This window comes from Dasypus novemcinctus, chromosome 18 (genome assembly GCF_030445035.2).
Source record: "Dasypus novemcinctus isolate mDasNov1 chromosome 18, mDasNov1.1.hap2, whole genome shotgun sequence".
Taxonomy (NCBI): domain Eukaryota; kingdom Metazoa; phylum Chordata; class Mammalia; order Cingulata; family Dasypodidae; genus Dasypus; species Dasypus novemcinctus.
The window spans coordinates 37243328-37262982 of record NC_080690.1 but is presented as its reverse complement, the minus strand read 5'-3'; the positions used below and the strand labels follow the sequence as shown (position 1 = coordinate 37262982).

At 40.4% G+C, this 19655-nt stretch overlaps 2 protein-coding genes across 16 annotated transcripts in view; one reads left to right on the top strand and one right to left on the bottom strand.

The window, feature by feature from the left end:
- The window catches only part of RBL2 (RB transcriptional corepressor like 2), a 105582-nt gene that overhangs the window by 71993 nt on the left and 13934 nt on the right, over positions 1–19655 (top strand). For 5 of the 9 annotated variants that reach the window (XR_009181559.2, XR_011646302.1, XR_011646303.1 and 2 more), the window contains one exon: positions 2466–2637. Coding sequence is in view for 5 of the 9 variants with exons in the window: in XM_058280011.2 (XP_058135994.1) it covers positions 2466–2636 (171 nt within the window). In the remaining 4 variants the exon portion in view is untranslated. Of the gene's footprint in view, positions 1–2465; positions 3936–19655 lie in introns of those variants that run through there. The other 4 variants (XM_058280013.1, XM_071209163.1, XM_071209161.1 and 1 more) reach the window with 2 other exon arrangements.
- Positions 1445–13736, bottom strand: AKTIP (AKT interacting protein). Of its 7 annotated transcripts, none has more exons than XM_058280015.2 (10): positions 13563–13736; positions 10718–10827; positions 9327–9532; positions 6999–7063; positions 6810–6910; positions 6231–6319; positions 6055–6153; positions 5854–5961; positions 4901–4961; positions 1445–4733 (listed from the first exon to the last, which is right to left on the bottom strand). In XM_058280015.2, the coding sequence occupies exons 2-10, from the start codon at positions 10757–10759 to the stop codon at positions 4623–4625; spliced, it is 882 nt and encodes a 293-aa protein (XP_058135998.1). In that variant the 5' UTR covers positions 10760–10827; positions 13563–13736; the 3' UTR covers positions 1445–4622. The 7 variants fall into 7 exon arrangements, with proteins under 7 accessions (XP_058135998.1, XP_058135997.1, XP_058135999.1 ...); XM_058280014.2 differs by having other exon boundaries at positions 13567–13731; XM_058280016.2 differs by having other exon boundaries at positions 1445–4730; positions 13567–13731.

The window sequence follows — 19655 nt, the reverse complement described above, 5'->3', positions numbered from 1 at the left end:
ATTCCTAAATGTGAACAACTGGAAAACCCCACAAATGTCCTTCAAGTTGTGAATGGATATATAAAACTGTGGTGTATCCAGACAATGGACTTATACTTAGCAATGAAAAGAAAACGTTGAGATGTTCCACAACATAGATGAGTTACAAATGTATTAATGGCTAAGTGGAAGATACTAGACTCAGTAGGTTTTTACTGTGATTCCATTTATTTGACATGCTAGGAAAGACAAAATTATAGAGACCAAAACATCAGTTGGTTGCTTGGGGGTAGCATGAGAGTATTTTTTGGAGTGAAGAAACTTTGTCTTGACTGTAGTGGTTACATCACTATGTATTTGTCAGTAGATGCAGAACTATACACTAAAAGGGTGAATTTTACTGGAAATAAACCTTAAACAAAACCGGCATATTTTGTGTAAAAAAAGTTAGATCTTATCACCTGTGACAATTTCAGAAGTATTCTAGCACAGAACTGAGAGTCTGTCCAATAAATGATAACAGTTATTAGGCAACTGATTGGAGAAAGATTTGTCAACATGACTTAATAGGTGATACCTGAGACCACAGGAGACCATTATATCATATGAGAAACAGCTTGGGTCTAGAACCAAACTATCACATCCTAACATTTACCCAGAAAAGACCAAAAGAAAGGACTTATCAAATACCATACAAGGTGAATTAAAATGAAGATTGATCATGAGTGATACTTGGCAAAGAAGTTTCAATGGATTGGTAAAGCTTGTTTTAGGAATAAATTATGGTAGCATTACTTTTGATATGAAGTAACTTGGAGGAAATAAACACAATAGGGGATAAGACTGATACCAAAATACTATAATAGAATACTCTAGCAGTTAAAGAGATGTGATAATGTGACAATATGAGAAAACCTTATATTGACAGAATACTGCAGAACATTACACAGAACATACCATTCTTATAAAGAAACCCCCTCTTCATACAAAATACCTTCCAATGGGTGTATTCCTACAAGAAGTGCAGAAAGATACATATCAGCTTGATTTTGTTCAGTGGATGAATAATAGGTTTCTGGGCAATGATCGGGTGAGGACAAGTATTCTCTAGGTGTATTCTGTATGGAATTTTTTTTTTTTAAATAAGAATTTGTGTATTAACTGTTGTTTAAGTAAATACTATATATTGTGGATAAATTGTTTATACATAATACATAAATATACACAGCATATTAATGTATTAAATACATTAATATACTTTACTAAGGTATACAATTATACAATATAAATTAGCATATTTAGAATTAATGTATACAATTAACAACTTATGGAATAGTCAAATAAATGGGATACTATGAAGTGGAAACAGGAGGTATAGGTCAGAATTTTAGGAAGGGATAAAAAAGGTAGAACAAAAAGTGTCAAAGGACGCTTTCTTAAGATGAACAAGACTTGAGAAGGTAGAAACACTAGTAATTGGTGATTTTATTCAAGAACTTTATGATTTTAAAATAAAAGATTATAACAAATATTATGAATAGACTCTGCCTAGGATTTACTTCAAAATAATCTAGGGGGTGGGAAGTAAATGGGGGTATGCACTAACTGAGGCTGGCCAAGAATGGATAGCTGAGTTGAAGTGGGGTGACAGTGATCTGGCAATTCATTAGATATATTCCCTCTCTGCTTTTGTGTGTTTGAAATTTTCTGTAAGGAATGTATGTGAATATGCTCAGTATACTTTCCATAAGAAACCACAGTGAAACATCATATACATACTTTTTTTCAAACCAACAAGCTACCAGAAAATTATTTGATAACTGATTTTTGGGACTCTGCAGAAACTTAATGCAAAGGCACTATAAATAGATCCTTTTCTTTAGCACTCTGGCAATGCCTTTCTCAATTGGGGGTCCCTCACATGAACTACAGAACACAGAAAACAATTTGTGTAACTCTTGTTCTCAATTCTCCCAATGATGTTATATAACTAGTACCATTCTAAGATCTTCTAATTACCTACAAGGACTGCCTTAGGAAATTAGGCTTACTGAGAATGGCTGCTAAAAATTGAGTACATTAGATTGAAAAGTATGTGCTGTGCAAAATAATGCTATTTTTAAATAGTGTTAAAGGAAATGTTATTTAAAATACTATTTTTAAAGCAAAATGGACATGTATGGAAGTGATTAAATATGGCATAGCGATGTGATGTTCTATGACTACTGTAAAAGAAAAAAACCACAAATTTGTGAAATACCTAGGTCAAAATCACTTACGAAGTTTGTTAAAATTGAAATTGGCTATCCTACCCAGAGAGGTGGTCTTGGTCAGCTGAGAAATAAGAGTTGTCAGGTTATTTTCTCTGTAGAGGTGTTCAGATTCAAGGTAGACTGCTTAATTCGAGATGTTTTACTTTAACACTGAGCTCTGAGCTATGTGCATTAGCATTTTACAGTTTTCATACCTATTTTTCCCCACAATAGAGACTGAGAGAAATTAACAGTATGATCCGGACAGGGGAAACACCAACCAAAAAGAGAGGGATTCTTTTGGAAGATGGAAGTGAATCACCTGCAAAAAGAATTTGCCCAGAAAATCATTCTGCCTTATTACGCCGTCTTCAAGATGTAGCTAATGACCGAGGGTCCCACTGAGGTTAGTCTTTTGTATTGGAAGTCTTTTCTGTTTAGCAGCAACATTTAATGCATGCTACATTTATCAGGCTTTCTTCCTTAATTCAGCCAATTAAGGGAAGTTTTTATGAGAAATTAAGACTTATGCAGTATCTTTAAGGTATTTTTATTCATTCTAACTGCCTTTTCCTTACCATTCAGTGCTTACCATCAAGACTGCTTGGATTTTTTAACTATTTGGTGAAGGATTTACAAGTATTGCAGAGAGCAAAGTGTACTCAAATATGTGTTTTAGAAGTCACTGTTGACATGCTCCAGTGGTAGAGCTGTATTTATCTCAAATTCATTCCTACCCATTTTGTGGTCAGCTCTGGTCCTCATGAAAAGCAAAAACAAAAATTAGATATTTTGTCCTAAGTAACTTTGTAAAATGTGTGAGATTTTAGCATTCCTGAAACAGAACAGGAGAGCGCCCACAACTCCCTTTCCCTTTGTGTAATTCTCCCCTCTCCCAGGTCGGTATGGTGCAGTATGAAAAGTGCTTGATGTTGTGCAATGTGTGAGTGAACTTGTATAAGAAGAAATGGCACTTTAGCGCTGTAAAAAGCATGATTTTGTAACCCAGATTTTGCTGTATATTTACGATGGCACTTTCTACATTGTGAATTTTATTAAGTACAGACCTTCTAGGCTAAACATCCAATATCTTCTTTAATACTTTTGTACATTTTTTAAATGGTTAAAGCTGCAGTAGCTACCACTTTTGGGGCATGTTTTAAATTCTCCAGTTTTCTTCTGTTGTTAAATAGGGATCATCTGGCTAAGTAAAGATTTTTAAATCAAGTTTAATTTAAGGAGATTAATATTAAAAATTATGCCCTCTTCTTTTAGGAGGTAGTTATCCAAAAGGCATGTCTCTATTAAGGTGATGTATTTAAAAATATCTTTGGGTATGTTTTAAAAAAGATTGGAAAATTTAGGTTTTCATTAGGACATGCGGTATACCATTTATACAAATTAGAAAACGGTATTTAACAACCATTGAATTATCTATATATACCTTTATTAATCACTCCTGTTCCCAGCAGTTTGAAAGCTGAATTAATAATCTTATTAGGGAGAAAATTCAATTGTAAATTGAATCAGTATAAACAAAGTTACTAGGTAACTTCATATTGCTCAGAAAGAAATATGGAACTTACACTGTTCAGTTAGAATAGTGTTCTACAAAAATATTTATAAAACCTCTCAATATACTTACTGCTACTGTAATTTTATATGAAAATAAGTGTATTTTTCAATAAAGCATTTATAAATTAATCTTTGTTTAGTTATATTGAGAAAAGGATATTTAGTTTTCTACATAAATGACAAAAGATGATCATTTATTGGTTTATTTTGTCTCTACTAAGCACATTAGTCATTCATCATTTAAATATCTAACTTCATAAACACTTTTTCTCCCTCCTCATAAAAATACAGTAATTTGCTTTAAAAAAAATCAACTGTGAATAAAGGTTCTGGTTTCCTTTCATTTGTCTAAGTAAAGACAGTAGGCTGAAGACTGAGGTTTCAAATGATTTTCCACTTAAAAGTGCTGAGCTATGGAACCTACTCTCTACACATCTTAATGTATGTACAACCGAAACCACTGGTTTAGAAAACCATTAAATAGGGTTGAATTCTGTCTACTCTATTTTAGTTTAAATGAGTGCATCTTATCTTTAGTATTATATTCAGAAAAATACTTAAGCCTTAAGGTCCCCAACAATTTGGAGTACTGAACTAGATAACCACCCTAAAGACACTTCTGACAGAAGTAATGCATTACTTAAAGAGAGGTTTCCAAAACCTGCTGTTAGAACCTAAGTATACATGGAAAACACTGATATCAGTCATTGTTCACACAAGTTTTACTCTTCAGGCAGTCCTTTGCCATTCATTGGTCAGCTTTAATTAGGCCAGAGTCCAGCAGGAAAGTGCATGGTGCACCAGATTCACCATCTCTTAAGTTGCTACTGTTTTCTCTTCTTTACTGAAAGGTTGTACTGAGCCAGGCTTTACCCATGACAGGCCAGCAACATGAACACTTTTATTGTGCTGTTCTTCAGGCTTCTTCTAGGCACAATCAAAAACAGACAAAAAAAAAAAAAACTACTGATGAGATTTCAGTACGGTACAAATTTGTTTCCCAAAAAATTATTTGTATATAATGAGTTGTTGCCAATGGAGAGACATTTTAGAAAACAGTAGTGAATTGATTTCAGAAATGGCTATCTACTTACTTTCTGAGTAAGCATCTTCTCTCTGGCTTCATCATGTACAGAAGGATTCCATGGAGAAAAGCTTAAGGAAGAGAAAAATATTTAAAAACTGCTTTTGGTTTACTAAATGTATATAATCAGTTTCTGAATAATAAAGCCAGCTCCCCTAATAAGCAAATTTTAATAAGGAGCATTACATTTACATAATCAGTTGTCAATATGTAGTTTCAGAGGATGCCTAAATGATTTTACCACGTAACTATCCCTTATAGAACACCCTACATGGATTATCTCAATTTAAGCCTCATAAAAGCACCCATACGAACTATTATTTAAAGAGGAAGGAAGTGAAGTTCAATGAAATTACCTAATTACTTTGGGTCACTAACACTAATAAATGTAAATGCCAGCCAGACCACCTACAGAACCCCTCCTCTTTACCACTATGCTATGCTGCTTCCTACACAATGTATCAATGCCACCAAAGAGCTGAATCAATTCAGCAGTTCTCAATACACCTCTAGACACTCTTCCCCAAGATTGTGTCATAAGTGCTATAGGAACCCATCACCTTTTACACTATTCAATTTCCCTCCCTTTCACCAAAATCTGAATGTTCGTAGGAATGTGACAACTCACTCTAGCTAAAGATGGGCTCTCTAGCTAAAACTGCCAAATGAAATGAAAAGCCCTGACATGTGAATGAATGAGCATATTAGAAGGATCCTTAGAAAACCAAATTTACTAAATAGCTTGCTGTTAGCACAATGTGCTAGGTGATGTGAAAACTTTTTGTTAAAGAGCCCAAGAGGCACCAGAAATCAAGTTATAAAAGTTGACATCAAGTTATGAAAGGTTGTAGACTAACAAATTATACATGTTGCTTTGTTGCTTTCAAACTCCCATTCTAAGACCACCGGGAAAATGGAATACAGTACTGCAAAGTGCAGTTATTGGGATGATGTACCACTTACCTAATTGCATAGGGGTCCTCTATTTTAGGTTGGTCAAACAAACGAGCAGTGCACACCTTAACACTGTCAACCACTTTACTTTTAAAGAGCTGAACATCTTTTTCATACCTGTGTTAAAATTTAAATCAAAATGTTACCAATTTACTTTACTTTAGCTGTGTTTTCAAATTTATCATAAATAACAGAGCAAAAGTAACATACAGTACTGCAGCCTCTGGGTTTAGGGGGCTTGCTGTATCAATCTTGTAGAAAACTCTCCTTGCATACATTAATACTTGCCAAATATGATTATGGTTCCGCCTAGAGGGAAACACGATATGATTACTGAGACTTCCTCCTACTCTATTATTCACTAGAAGAAACACTTGTTTACTAACCTCCATTTTGCAAATGCTCTCTTCACATCCAGTTCACCTGAGGTGGGATCAACTAGCGGATGAAAGACGGGAATATCAAACACCAAGCGCTATATTTAAGAGAGACAAATCCTTTAATGGAGACTATGGAGGAACAAACAAGGCTCATTAGACCCACAGAGATAGACATAAAAGGAACTGCAGGAAAACAAGGTAGTCAAGTTGTCAAAAGCCTAACAGTTGCCTCAATAAGGATATTTAACTACTTTTACCATACTCCTGTTAAACTGAATTTTGCAGTGGAGGAGGGGAATGTCACTCTCTTCTACAGCACCATGATCACCATTCCCATGGTAAGTGCTGTCGTACAGCTTCCAGCCTCCCTTGCACACCCTAAGCAAAGAAGTATAGCTACAGACAGTGACTGGACAGAAGATGCAGTAAAGCACAAAAATCCCCTGGAAAGACTACTGAGTAGACAAAGTTTTGAGGAAACTGAAATCATGAAAGTATTAGGTCAGGAAAAGAACTCAGACATCTCTAAGCCCTTTTTACCCTCCTCACAGATCTACAAATGAAGCCAGACTATCTCCCACTTACAGGACAGTCGCCATCTGGGTAGTTATCAGGGATATAAACCGTAAACTTAAATACACCATCTTGATAAAGTCCGTGCCGGATGAATATTACTCCAAACCACACTGTAGAAAAAAGTAACAACCATTAAGGCCTAAGGTTGTGTCAGAGGAACCAAATATGCTATAAATTAAGAGTGAATCCTTATCTTACTTAATGCAGAGCGATAAGATGGCTGCACATAGACACCAGGTAACTTCTGCTTCACAACCAAGGTACTAAAATAGAAGCAGCAGAATAATTAACATGTATTGATGTAAATGATACCTACAGATCAAATCATTCCACGACTATTTTTCAAGTTTAAGAAATTGTGTCCCATGGCGGAGCTGATGCCCACACCATAAAAGCTGAGTCATCACAGTCTCTCACATGACACAACTCTTGAGTGACTACAGGCTCTGCTCACTGCCCATTTACTGGCTTCATAACACAATCTCTCAGCAAGATAGATGGCAGGAGCCAAAACTGGGGCCCCAGATTAAGAAATTAAAGCCAAAAAGGAATATAGAAAGTGAGTTTTGGTCCCAGAAATTGTAGCTTCTCAGAAACATCATCTTATCAATCAGCCCATAGGTAATTCTAAACAGTGCAACCTGATTTGCATTCTGGGCATTAAATCTGAGGTAAATGAGAGTATGTGCAAAATTACTATTGCTCATGTGGCTGTAGATGATAGATCCCACACACCTACATTCAAAAGCAATCTATAAATGCAATTTACAGTAATTAAGAATAAATAAAAATTCCCTGGAATTGCCCTCACTTAGGTGTCATGTTAAGTTTCAATTACCAGATCATACAGCAGAGGGCACTTTTTTAGATTTACAATACTGCCTGATGAAGGCAGGCGTCAATGTGAGGGTCCCCCACTACTCTGCTCCCAAATCTACCCCAGACTCAGACACTAATTCTATGGGCCTTGCTGGGGAATGGTAAATTGTGGGTGCCGACAACAGGGCAAGACAAGTTAACTGAGCAAAAGCTTCATGGACTTTTCTGCCCCTCATTTCCCACCTACAGCCATTCTGCTCTGTTCCTTGCCACTGCAGTGACGTGCTTAAATAAGTATGGCTAGGACCAGACCTTAAGAACTATGTTTACGTAGGGCCGTTCAAAGCACATTAACCTACCAATCTTGACTTTTATCAAGAAGCAACTTATTGGACCTTAGTTTACTGTTTTTATTATCTATTTGCTTTGTTTCTTTTTAATGTCATTAAAAGTAGTTACCTATTTCATTTTTAAGCCACTAAAATTCAGCATGTCAACACCAGCATGGTTAGCAGATGTATCTACTACAATGAGATTTGCCAGAAAAGGCAATTTTGTGTTCTAGTACAGACGGCAGATTTAATCACCACAATAGAAGCCTGTCAAACTCACTGCCCAGGCTCAAACACAAGGCAACAATTTATAAAGCTGAAGGGACCATTGCTTCCAAATCACATCACCCAATTGCACTGGGGCCTTAGATCCTCTCACCATTATATTACTGTGTTGAAGGATGGATCAAAATGCTTTAAATAACTTCATAACAAAGTAATTTTTTAATGATGGAAATTAGAAATTCCCCAGTTTTCTGCCCTTTGTAACAAATTACCAAAATAAAATGCCATCTAAACTCCTTTAGATAGTTCTGCCCCTATAATGTGCAAGGCACTGTCATCACTACTAAGTACCATGAATGCTCATCTCCTTGTACTCCCTGATTTGTCCAGTTTTGAACTTCTGACTTAGTCTTAGGTCAGAGAAGTCACTGCCTAGTCAAATCATTACCTAGTTATGCCTTTGGGGTCATAAAAAGAAGTCAAATCCCCTTTCTATTGACAGATCTTCAAATACATGACGATAGCTTAATAAGTACATCCTCAGTTTTCTCTTCACTAAGTTATTGTCTCCATTCACCTCAACTGTTGACCCCTAAGGTCTGGCTTCCTGACCACTCCCTATTGGAACCATCTCTTCAGAGAGTATGCAGTCTGTCAGGATGCCTTCTACAAGGCAATGACCAGGATGGGGCAGAAACTTCCAGAGGAATCTGACCAAGAAAGAATAGACTGCCACCCTCCCTCTATCCCACACTCTACAAAAACCTCTTCAGGAGGTGAATCCCTCACCTCATAGAAAATTCAAAAACAAGACCAAAATTAAGTAAGTTCTCGGCCTGAAGCTTTCTTTCTCCCCTTGCTCTCCAAAACAATGTGGAAATTAAAGCATGCATGTGCTTTCAAATCTTATTTACCCAAGCTCCAAATTAGAATCATATTTAAAAGAGAATATTTAGATAGCACTACCTAGGTCTCGATTAGATTATATCACCAGCAGTAGCATCCACAGCCCTACATACATTAAGGCTGATAAATGGGGGAGTTGAGCTTTAAGAATAAATGACTGCCATTTTCTGAGTCCACAAGAATAAATTTCATTCTTTGTTTCAAGGATCATCCAAATTTAACAAAATAAAGCTTAAGAACTTACAATTCTGCAAGAAGAGAATATTCCAGGTAGAAGGGTCCATAAGAAGCATGTGTGCCATTTGTTGATTGTGCTGCTGGGGCAGGAGATGTAGGCTTAGTTATGGGCAAGGCATTTTTGGGAATAGAAGGCAGCTGTTTCTTTGGAGCAGTGCGTGGAGGACTGGTTTTCACATCCCCTGTTAATATCTTCTCTTCACCATCAGATCGCTATTCAAGATGAAGTTATGAGGGTATTTGTTAGGATGATTTGTAAATCACAAGAGTACAATCTTAGCTCCATAACCTAAAAGCTGGATTTACTCTTTAACAGGGACATTTTAATACCACAATCAAGATGACTTGAAAGTCCTGGGAGCAGGCGGGCCATATAAAAAGCAGAGCAAACCTAAAACAAGACTAAAGTGTTAAGAAAACATTTTCATTAGCTGTACTTAAAAGGATAACACAGTCAATATTTACAGGATTTAATAAACCAGAGAAATGGTTTCTCTTGGTTGACCCATGAAGAGGGGAAGGGGTTATAAGGAAACGGGACAACTGTCTAAGACCCAGAAAAGCCTCCTTGTATTTAGATTCTATAGAAGGTCAGACGCTATGCATAACTGAAATTAGTCACTACCTAATATTGTTAGCACTTGGGTTAGAAACAAAAAATGATACTTGTCTCACTTGCTTGAGTGTGATTTTGATCTGGTTCCTAATGGATATGTATCTACATTTGGAACATCACTAGCATAAACTGTCACCCTCAGTCAAAGACAAAGGTCTAAATGAGTCAGAGACTAAATTAACATCTCAGAGGTGCCTCCTTGGCTCAAGTACAACCAATGGCTGTTTAAGTAGGTAGTTATATAAAAAAATATGTATCATGTGCAAAGAAAAAAATGATTAATAGTTGTGTTCTCCTCAAGAAGAATTATAAATTCTTTTCATTTTATTTTTGTTTACATATTTTAAGCTTTCTTAAAATGGAAATGTGCTGTTTTTACAGCAAAAAAATGAAAATTTTACTTAGAAAAATTAACCAGTACCCCCAGGTCTAGCTTGATTATACTTATACTAGAGTGGCCTTTTCCCAAGGCTTCTCTAACTTAAGGATCTGACTTTAAGTTTAGTAGAAAAACTGATCCAACGATCTGTCACAAATTTTACCATATATAAATATAACCTAAATCAAAATAATCTTAGACTTGCAATTACCATAATGATTTCAGTTGCATACAATCTCAGTCTCAAAACTAAAACAAACTAGAAAAACAGAAAACAAAAACAGGTGATTTTTGTTAAAATTACAGACAACCTTGGCATGAATTATTTTGGTTTCACTCAGCCCCTCTTTTATGAAAGAGAAGCAAATGTGGTTTCCCCCCTAAATTTACTGACTACACTTACTTTGCGTGCAGAGCTTGTAGACATGCTCCAGAAAGGGTTCATAACGTGTACGCCAAAGAAATTCAAGGGTCTGCGTCATCAAACTCTTCTGTCCTCAGCATTCACTTTACCTGAAAAGAGAGATGGAGAAAACATGGCAACAGCAACAATTAAGACTCCCAAAATGGTTAAGAATTAAATCCCACACTCTAAAAAGCTTCTAAACAGAAACAATATGTTATAAAAAATATATAGGTATAAACCTAGAAAACAAGTCTTCATGCATCTTCAGAAATAGTTTCCTTCAATACTCTCTCCTCCCTCTTCTATTGTTATCCAGCCCAGCCCCACCCCCAACCCATACCCCCTACCTTCCTTAGATGCCTTTAGAAATCTGTGCAATGATAGTTTGGCTCTGGTGCCAGAAATTATACATGGACTATAACAACCACTACTAGTATACCATCTAGACAATATAACTATTAGAAAAGACAGGTTCAGGATGCACTGTACATAAAGGTTCTATCACTGTTTTCAGGGAAGATCCAGAGTGGCTGACTTAAAAGTATCTTAAATGAGTTAAGTACAACTTGTAGCCAAGGGGGGGAATAAAGAAAACATACTTATCTCAATAAACAGATAACCAGGTCCTGTCAGGACCACCCCCAAGAAACTGCCTTTTGCTACTGCTAAAATTATGGAAACTCTGCAAGATGAGGCATTTATGGAATTGCCAAGCAAAACACACAATGCAGTAAAGGAGAGCAAAAGCAACATTTCACAAACACAGATCTTCCACCAGAAACCTCAAGTAGTAGACATGGAAACATGTCTCAAAGGTCACAAAGTCAGTCGGTAATTTACTAAAAATACAGAGGAAGAGGGAAAAGAAGCCAAGCTGAGCAGAACAGCAATTTCTCTGCTCTGGTGATAGCCCCTAGGCTGTTATGTTTAAAGAATCCCTCTGAATTCCAATTTAACACCAATCTAAAAGCTGAAGGTGAGAAGGGTCAAAACTTAGCAACATTTTACTAAATTCAGAAGAAACAAATCAGAACCATGTGCCCAGTGTCCCTAATCAGCAATAACTTGTTTTTTTCTCTCACTAGCCCATGACTTCCACACAGTTTCTCCCATACCAGGTCAGTGCTTACTAAAGCTGTTTTGCTTTCCAAGAGGCAATGCCACCCAGTAATTAAATCAGAGGAATGAGGATCCTGGTTCTTCTACTGACCTGTTGACTTACCTCCAATAAGTAGCAACTGCTTTGAAAATCAGCCTTTAAAGGTAACTGACAGATGAAGTAGTTAGGCATCAAAAATATGGGGGGCACATCTACATTTGGCCCAAGTGAAAATAACCTTGGTTTTCAGATTCAGAAATAATGTGTGGCACCTCCCTGTCTTGTAGAACAAAATTGATTTAAGGGAAGCTGATGTGGCTCCAGCAGTTGGGCTCCAGCCTACCACATGGGAGGTCCAGGGAGTTCAGTTCCTGGTGCCTCCTAAAAAAGAGGAGCAAGACAGGGAGCTGATGCAATAAGATGACACAACAAGGACGCACAATGAGCAGGGGGCCAGGTGGCTCAAGCAATTGGGCACATCCCTCCCACATGGGAAGTTCCAGGTTCATTTCGGTGCCTCCTAAAAGAGGAGCAGACAGCACACAACGAACAGGCACAGAAAGCAGACAGCGAGCACAAACAACGGGGAGGGGGGAGATCTTTTTAAAAAAGAAAACTGATTTAACAGTGGACCACCTCCCCGCTACACACACATTCTTGGGTGCCCGTACCCTTCGGTGTAAATTTACTGGGGAAGATCACCTGTAGACCCTTCCAGGCCTAACATATTATGATTCTATGACTTTGCCTTTAAGAATCCAATAGAGGAGGTTTTGTGGGCTGCTGCCTAGCTTTACAATGGATTTTTAAATCGAATGTTTCCAGCAGCAACACAATCACTAGGAGAAATTGTGGCGCATTTCTAAGTCTTTGTCAGACACAGTATGGCATTAACCAAGAGGGCTGTCAAAGGAAGAAGACATAGAACGCATCCTAGTCATTAGGAAACAATGTTAGAATTTGTTGACTATTAAGAACAAAACATGATTTCTCATACAACTGAGGAAGTATTTTACACCTAGTACGGAATGATCTATACAAGGCAGGAGTTAAAACTGGAGACTGGCGTTCCCGTCCCTATGTGCCATCGTGCCTTCATAGGCGCGAACTTAATACATCACTCCGAAACAGGCCTAAGAAATCCCACATTGAGTCGACGAGGCAGGGACCAGAGAAAAGACGAAAACGATCCCGACGGGGTCGCCGGAGAGACAGCCGCGACCGACACCGACCGGCATCCTCGCTCGAGGCGGAAACCTGGTTCCGCGCACGAAGGGAATCTGGACAAACCTGTCTCGTGTGTTTGTTGCAAGGCGGGGGCCACATCCCGACCTCCCAGCTACCTCAGGGCCGGCCTGGGGCCCGCGAGTCCCGCCGGTGGGATTTGGGGGAGCTGAGGGCCTGCGGGGCTCGGGTACCACCTTCCCCTCGGCTAGGGCAAAGGGTCGGGGCCGGGGAGGGCGGACCCCGGACGGACAAGAGGAGCAGGCAGGCCGGGCCTGCCTTCTCCCTCAGGTCCGCTCGGCCCGGCCCAGCTCACCCCGCAGTCCCCAGGGCCGGCGCCGAGTCCCGCCGACCGGCGCGCAGCAGGTGCCTGCAAACGCGGACAGGTGCCCGGCCCCGCCTCCATGTCCCTGCGCGGCCGCCGTCGCGGCGGAGTCGGGAGCGCCCGGGAGGGCAGACAAATGCTGGGCCTGACGACACTGGAGGCCTAGTTTGAAGGACTCCCCCGCACTCACATACCTACCGGACCGCCTGCCAGCGCGCCTCACCCAGCTGCCTTCAAAGCAATGCTCTCGGCTGCCGAGCGCCGTCGCCGCGCGACAGCATCTCCAGCCGCAGCGCCCTCCCGGCCCCAGCTGCTCCCCTCCCCTCCCCGCCCTGCCCTCCCCTCCCCTCCCCTCCCCTCCCCTCCCCTCCCCTCGGCGCCAGGCTCCGCCCCTTCGCCCACGCCCCTGGCTCGGACACTTCCGTCCCAGCCTCCCGGCGTCAAGTGGCTCCCACACCTGCCCGTCAAGGACGTTCTTCCGGGGGGCGTTGGGACGGTAGCTCTCCGTCCTGCCAATCAAATCCGCTCCTTTCGGGTGGGGCAGCACTTGACCCTCCCCTTACGCCGCAGCACCGGGGCGAACTGTCAGTCACAGAAGTATCGGCCCCTGGTGCGGGAAGGAAACAAACAAGGGCCGGACATAATTGGTCATGGCGTCCGTCAATCACCATGGAGACCCACCCCAAGGTTTATTCGGGCAGACGGCTGCAGCCATTCAGGGAGGCTATGACTGCGGGATTTCTCGGCCTGCGTCAGGGAGGGGCTGGGAGCTCAGCGAGTGTCCCTGAGAGAAGGGATTTAGGGGCGGCTTCTGTCGACCCGTCATCCCGGTGCTGCTCTCAACCCCGTTCTATATAGCCCCTGGAGGCAGTGCGAAGTCGGAGAACGCCACGTCTGACTCCTCGGGGCGGAGGGATAACTGCCAGGTTGGAAGAACACTTTACGTAAGATTGAGAAAAGTCCGTGTCCTGGTGAAAGGATGGAGGAGTCAGGGGAGTCCGAGGATGGGAACAAATGCCCAAGTCATCCTTTGACGCTGGCGCTGCTAGAGGAGCTTTTAAAAATATATACATGTCGCCCCAACCTATAGAATCCGAATCTGGGGGCGGGGGTACCAGGAACCTACATTTTGAGCAAGCTCCCTTGCTCATTCTGGCGCACGCTGAAACTTGAGAACCTTTCCTTGGCAACGTTGATCTTGGCCGTGTGTGTGTGTGTGTGTGTGTGTGTGTGTGTGTGTGTGTGTGTGTTAAATTCACTAGCCTTCACTTTGATTTGGAACACCTTTAGAACATCTAACCCTTCACTGCCCAGAAGCCTTCCACGGGAACCATTTCATACGGAAAAAAATATAAGCTAAGCCTAGCTTTCAAGGCATAGAAGGCTCCCTTCCCCTATTGCCACCTCATCTCACGCTTCTGCCTATATCCAGCCTAATTCTGCAAATGTTGCCATTGGCTCACGCCTCCTCTTGGGATGTCCCTTCAATCTCTGACACCGAAATTCTAAACACCTGTCAAGTTTTCTACCCTTCTCTAGCCATCTGTGGTACTGACTTTTGGGTGTCTGCCACACAACCTAACTCAGTATCTTACATTCAGAAGAGGAGAAACAGCATTCTCTCACCAGACTTCTTGCTGAAATTTTGCTTGCCTCTGAGATTCTGGAATATGACCTATTTTAACTGTTAAACAGCAGGAAACCAAACTCACTTGATGCTAATCCCAAGGGTTGGTTCTGAAATTCATCTTCCTCGTCCAGCTGAAAGAACTCTTGAGCCACTTCCTTCTGTCAGTTTGAATACACTTAGGAATGTTATAATCCCCTTAATACTCGTCTCAATCTGTAAAAAAGGAAGGCAAACAGGAAATTCCTTCTGGCCACAGGTGGCTCCCTTTGGCACTGCTCAAGCCCAGTTCATTTTCCTTGTGGGCTCATCATCCTCTCTGAGCTTTTTTTCTGCCCTTACCCTCTGCTCTGTCCTTGGGCAATTTCATCCCTTCCCCAGAGCTTTAATTCTCACACCAAGGACTCAGATACTTATTTCTCCAGCTCAACCTTTCTCTGAGCTTTAGATGCATGTATCCAATTGCCCACTTGACTCTGGATACCTCAAACACCAATCAGAATGCTTTTGTCTGCACATGCCAGAAAACTCAACTCAAACTGGTTTTGCAAGAGGATTTATCTCACACAGTAGGGTAGGCTCCAGGGGTGACGCCCCAGGCTTTAGACACTGCTTTCCTGATGGTGTCTGGGGTTGCACTTTCAGGCCCAGAGCAAGATGGCTGCTGCCATTCCAGGCACATCCAGAAATGACAATGTCTAGTAGAAGAAAAGGGACCCCATTCTCCCTATGGCCTCTCTTTGAAAAGTAAGACTACCTTTCCCAGAAGCTCCCCAGAACAAATGTTCTCATGTCTCAAAGACCAGAAATGAATCTCTGGGTCCTTGTCTACCATTAAATCAGTTGAGAGGAATGACATGGTTGGATTTGTATTTGCATGGAGAACAGATTGCAGGGACACAAGAGTAGGGGAGCAATCAGGAAATCATTGCAGTATTTCAGGCAAGAGATGATTGCATGAACTTGGTAGTGGAGACAGAGAATTGAATGAGTTTCAGAGATATATAAGTTGTGGAATGGATAGAAAAAGAGGGAAGTATCCCAGGCAATTCTTAGATTTTTGGTTGAAACTGTTGGAATGGATGATGGAGCCATTCACTGAGATGAGAAAACAGTCGACCATAAACAGGTGTGGGGGGACTGGGGAATGGGGACATGAGTTTTTTTGGCTAGGTCATGCTTGGGTATATCTGCAAATACTGGCTTGCCTACCTGATAACCATTTGCTTTTTCTTCATTGCTGACAGAGCCTCGATTTTGTTGAGGAATTCAAGCCCTCAAAGTCCAGTGGATCCCCCAGTGCTCTAGGACACAAACCAAACTCCTTACCATGGCTGTGGACCCAGCATGGCAGAACTAACTCTTGTACAGCCCACTTGCCCCCATACCCCAGCCATGCTGGCATTCTTTCAGGTGCTTGGAGGGGTGATGCTGCCACATCTTGCCCGCAGCACAGGGTTGTGCCTTTGCACTGGATACTCACTTTGCCTGAAATATTCTCTTCTCTTCCCTTGGGCAGATCTCAGCTCAAACATCACTTCCTCAGGGCAATTTTCTGATTATTTGGGGGATGACTTTACTAGTGTCTCTCTCCTTCACTAGACTATAAGCTTCCTGAGGCAGGAATCATGTTTGTTTTGCTCTTTATCATCTCCCCAGCATCTGGCACAATGCCTGGATGTAGTAGGTATGCAATAACTATTTGACAAGTGAAGGACAGAGCAACTAAAATGTATTTAAAACACCTACCAACCTGAGCACCCTCAGCTCTGCACCAAGAAAGTAACTCATTATGAAAATCAGGATCATTTATTCAAACGGAAATGAGCAGGCAGCCTCTAGGTAGTGTTTCTTTAAAACTAAAATATAAAGTACAGAGAAAAAAAACCCAAGTGATCCTAAACCTTTCCTATGAACAATGTCATTACTTATTACATTTGTTATTCTAAATTTTGAGAGCATATCTAATATCACATTTATGTCAAAAGATTAATTCATTTTATATCGGGACTTAATAAATTAGTGATTTGTAGGAGTCTTCAGGACTCCTGCTCATGTTCTAATCAGCATAATATTCACTAAAGCCATTCTTCTTTTGGCCCCTAGAAAATTAATTGTGAAAAGTTTAGATCACTGATTTATTACTAAAGGTCTTGACAGAAGGAAGGAGCAAAATGGGGAAGGTTAAATGAAATGTGTATGTGTGTTTTACACACATCCACACACACATGCACCAAGGTTTTTAGGTCCAGCCTTTTGCCATTAAATTCTTTTCTGTAAGGTAGATTCCCATACAGTGTAGACCAGGGGTTCTTAACCTTTTTTGTTCCACGGACCCTTTTGCCAGTCAGGTGAAAACCATGGACCCCTTACTAAGTCCATACTACACTATGTATTATTTAATAAATGTATCACACCCACACCAACATGTCCCCACAAGAATAATGTTTTATTGTTTTCATTTCAATTCAAGCTCACAGACCCCTTTTTAAGAACCCCTGGTGTAGACTTATCACTGATTACACACATCACTCAAGATGTATGGTATTATTTGGCTATGCATTTATTTTCATATGCCTTATAAAAAATATAACACATCAAAATCATGATTTCATGGATAATAATGTTTAGGATGAGGCCAAAGTAGGCATTTATTTTTGTTGTTTTAATGAATGGATTGATGAAATGACAGAAGATAATTAATAGTTCTATAATTAATCATGGTACTCAGATATGACAGAAATCATGAATTCTTGAAAATTTTTGAACTTTGAGAAACACTGCTATGAATGTAGCTTTTGTCCTCTTCACTGGTCATTTTGATTCTTACTCCTACATCACAAATGTCCTCCCAGTGTTTAGTTGTGCCACATTTTCTTCCCTGCCCTATACTCCATGATTCCCAGCCATTTAGAAGGGAGATAGATATGGAGGGATGGAGTGAATGAAGATTACAGCATTTCAAAACTAAATTACAGTAGCTGATAAGACTGCTGTGAATATTTATGCTCTAAGGAAAAGCAACTGATATCCAGTGTTACTGCTCTTCTAAGACTGGAAGAAAAGTGATTTTCTTTTACAAATCAAACAGCATTTTGAACATGACTACAAATAACCACCTGTACTCTTCAGTTGCTGTTGACCATACTACCAGCCCCCCAGCAATCTTCTCTTTGATTGACATTATCTTTAGAAAACCACCTCACTCTGCAGTTTCAAAGCATTTGGAAAGAGAATAAATGCTTAAGGTCAATTTTAGCTAGAGTGGCAGATTCAGAAAAAGTAAACCAAAGAGAGGGAGAGGGAGTACTATTCATTCATTGATAAGTAATTCAAGGTCTGTGACAGGAATGGGACTCCAGACATAAACACCTCCTATCTTATAGTAGGTAAATAGCGACTCACTTAAAGACAGAGTCTCTGTGGTTTGGGGAGTCCCCCTTCCCAAGGCAAATGACACTGTCACTACCTTTTTCTTTTTTTAAGATTTATTTATTTATTTATTTATCTCCCTTCCCCAGTTGTCTGCTCTCTGTGTCCATTCACTGTGTGTTCTTCTGTGGGAATCTCTTTTTGTTGCGTCATCTTGCTATGTTAGCTCTCCATGTGTGTGAGGCACCATTCCTGGGCAGGCTGCACTTTTTTCATGCTGGGCGGCTCTCCTTTTGCGTGGGGCTCCCCTAAGCAGGGGACACCCCTACGTGGCAGGGCACTCCTTGCGCGCATCAGCACTGCGTGTGGGCCAACTCCACATGGGTCAGGCGGCCTGGGGTTTGAACCTTGGACCTCCCATGTGGTAGGTGGATGCCCTATCCATTGGGCCAAATCCGCTTCCCTGTCACTACCATTTATTCCAACCTTTTGTTATGAAATTTTCTGCCATTCAGAAAAGTAAAGTGCCATTAAAACTCTATACTCACCACCTAGATTTAACAGTGGTTAACACTTTGCCGTATTTCCTTTTCCTAACTAGTTTTTGCACTCTGAAGCATTTCAAAATAAGTTGCACCCACCATGACCTTCACCCCTTAGTGTTCCAGCATGCATCTTCTAAGAACGAGGACACTACACAACAGAAATATAGTGCCACAACCACTACTGAGAAAAGTCAGTAAATCCCTAGGCTCCTCATATGCCTAAGCCTATGAAAATGGCCTAGTTGCCACATACCAAAAAAAAAAGGGGAGGTGGGCTTTTATAATTAATTTGCTAAAGCAGGATTCAGTCTTTGCATTTGATTATGTCACTGTTATTACTTTATTCTAAAACAATCCCCCCTGCTTTCTCCCTGTCCACCCCTCCCCCATAACACTGACTTTTTGAACAGACCAGGATGTTTCACATTCTGGATGTGGCTGACTATTACTGTGTGATGTTGTTGAACCTGACCCTCTATCCCGTTCTTTCTTGTGAACCGTAAAGTCTAAAGACTTGATTAGATTCAGCATTTGGGGCAGGAGTACTTCATGTATGAAAAGCTCATGATGACTCTGTAAGCTATTACTTTAGTTAAATTGCATCCCAATGATTATGCATGAACCAAGCATTAAACAGAACTAACTCTATACTAACACAAGTTACTTGAATATAAGTATGTGTATATTGAACAATTTCGAAGTTTTCAGTGGGGTATTTTGGCCATTTCTATTTTTAGCTCTTA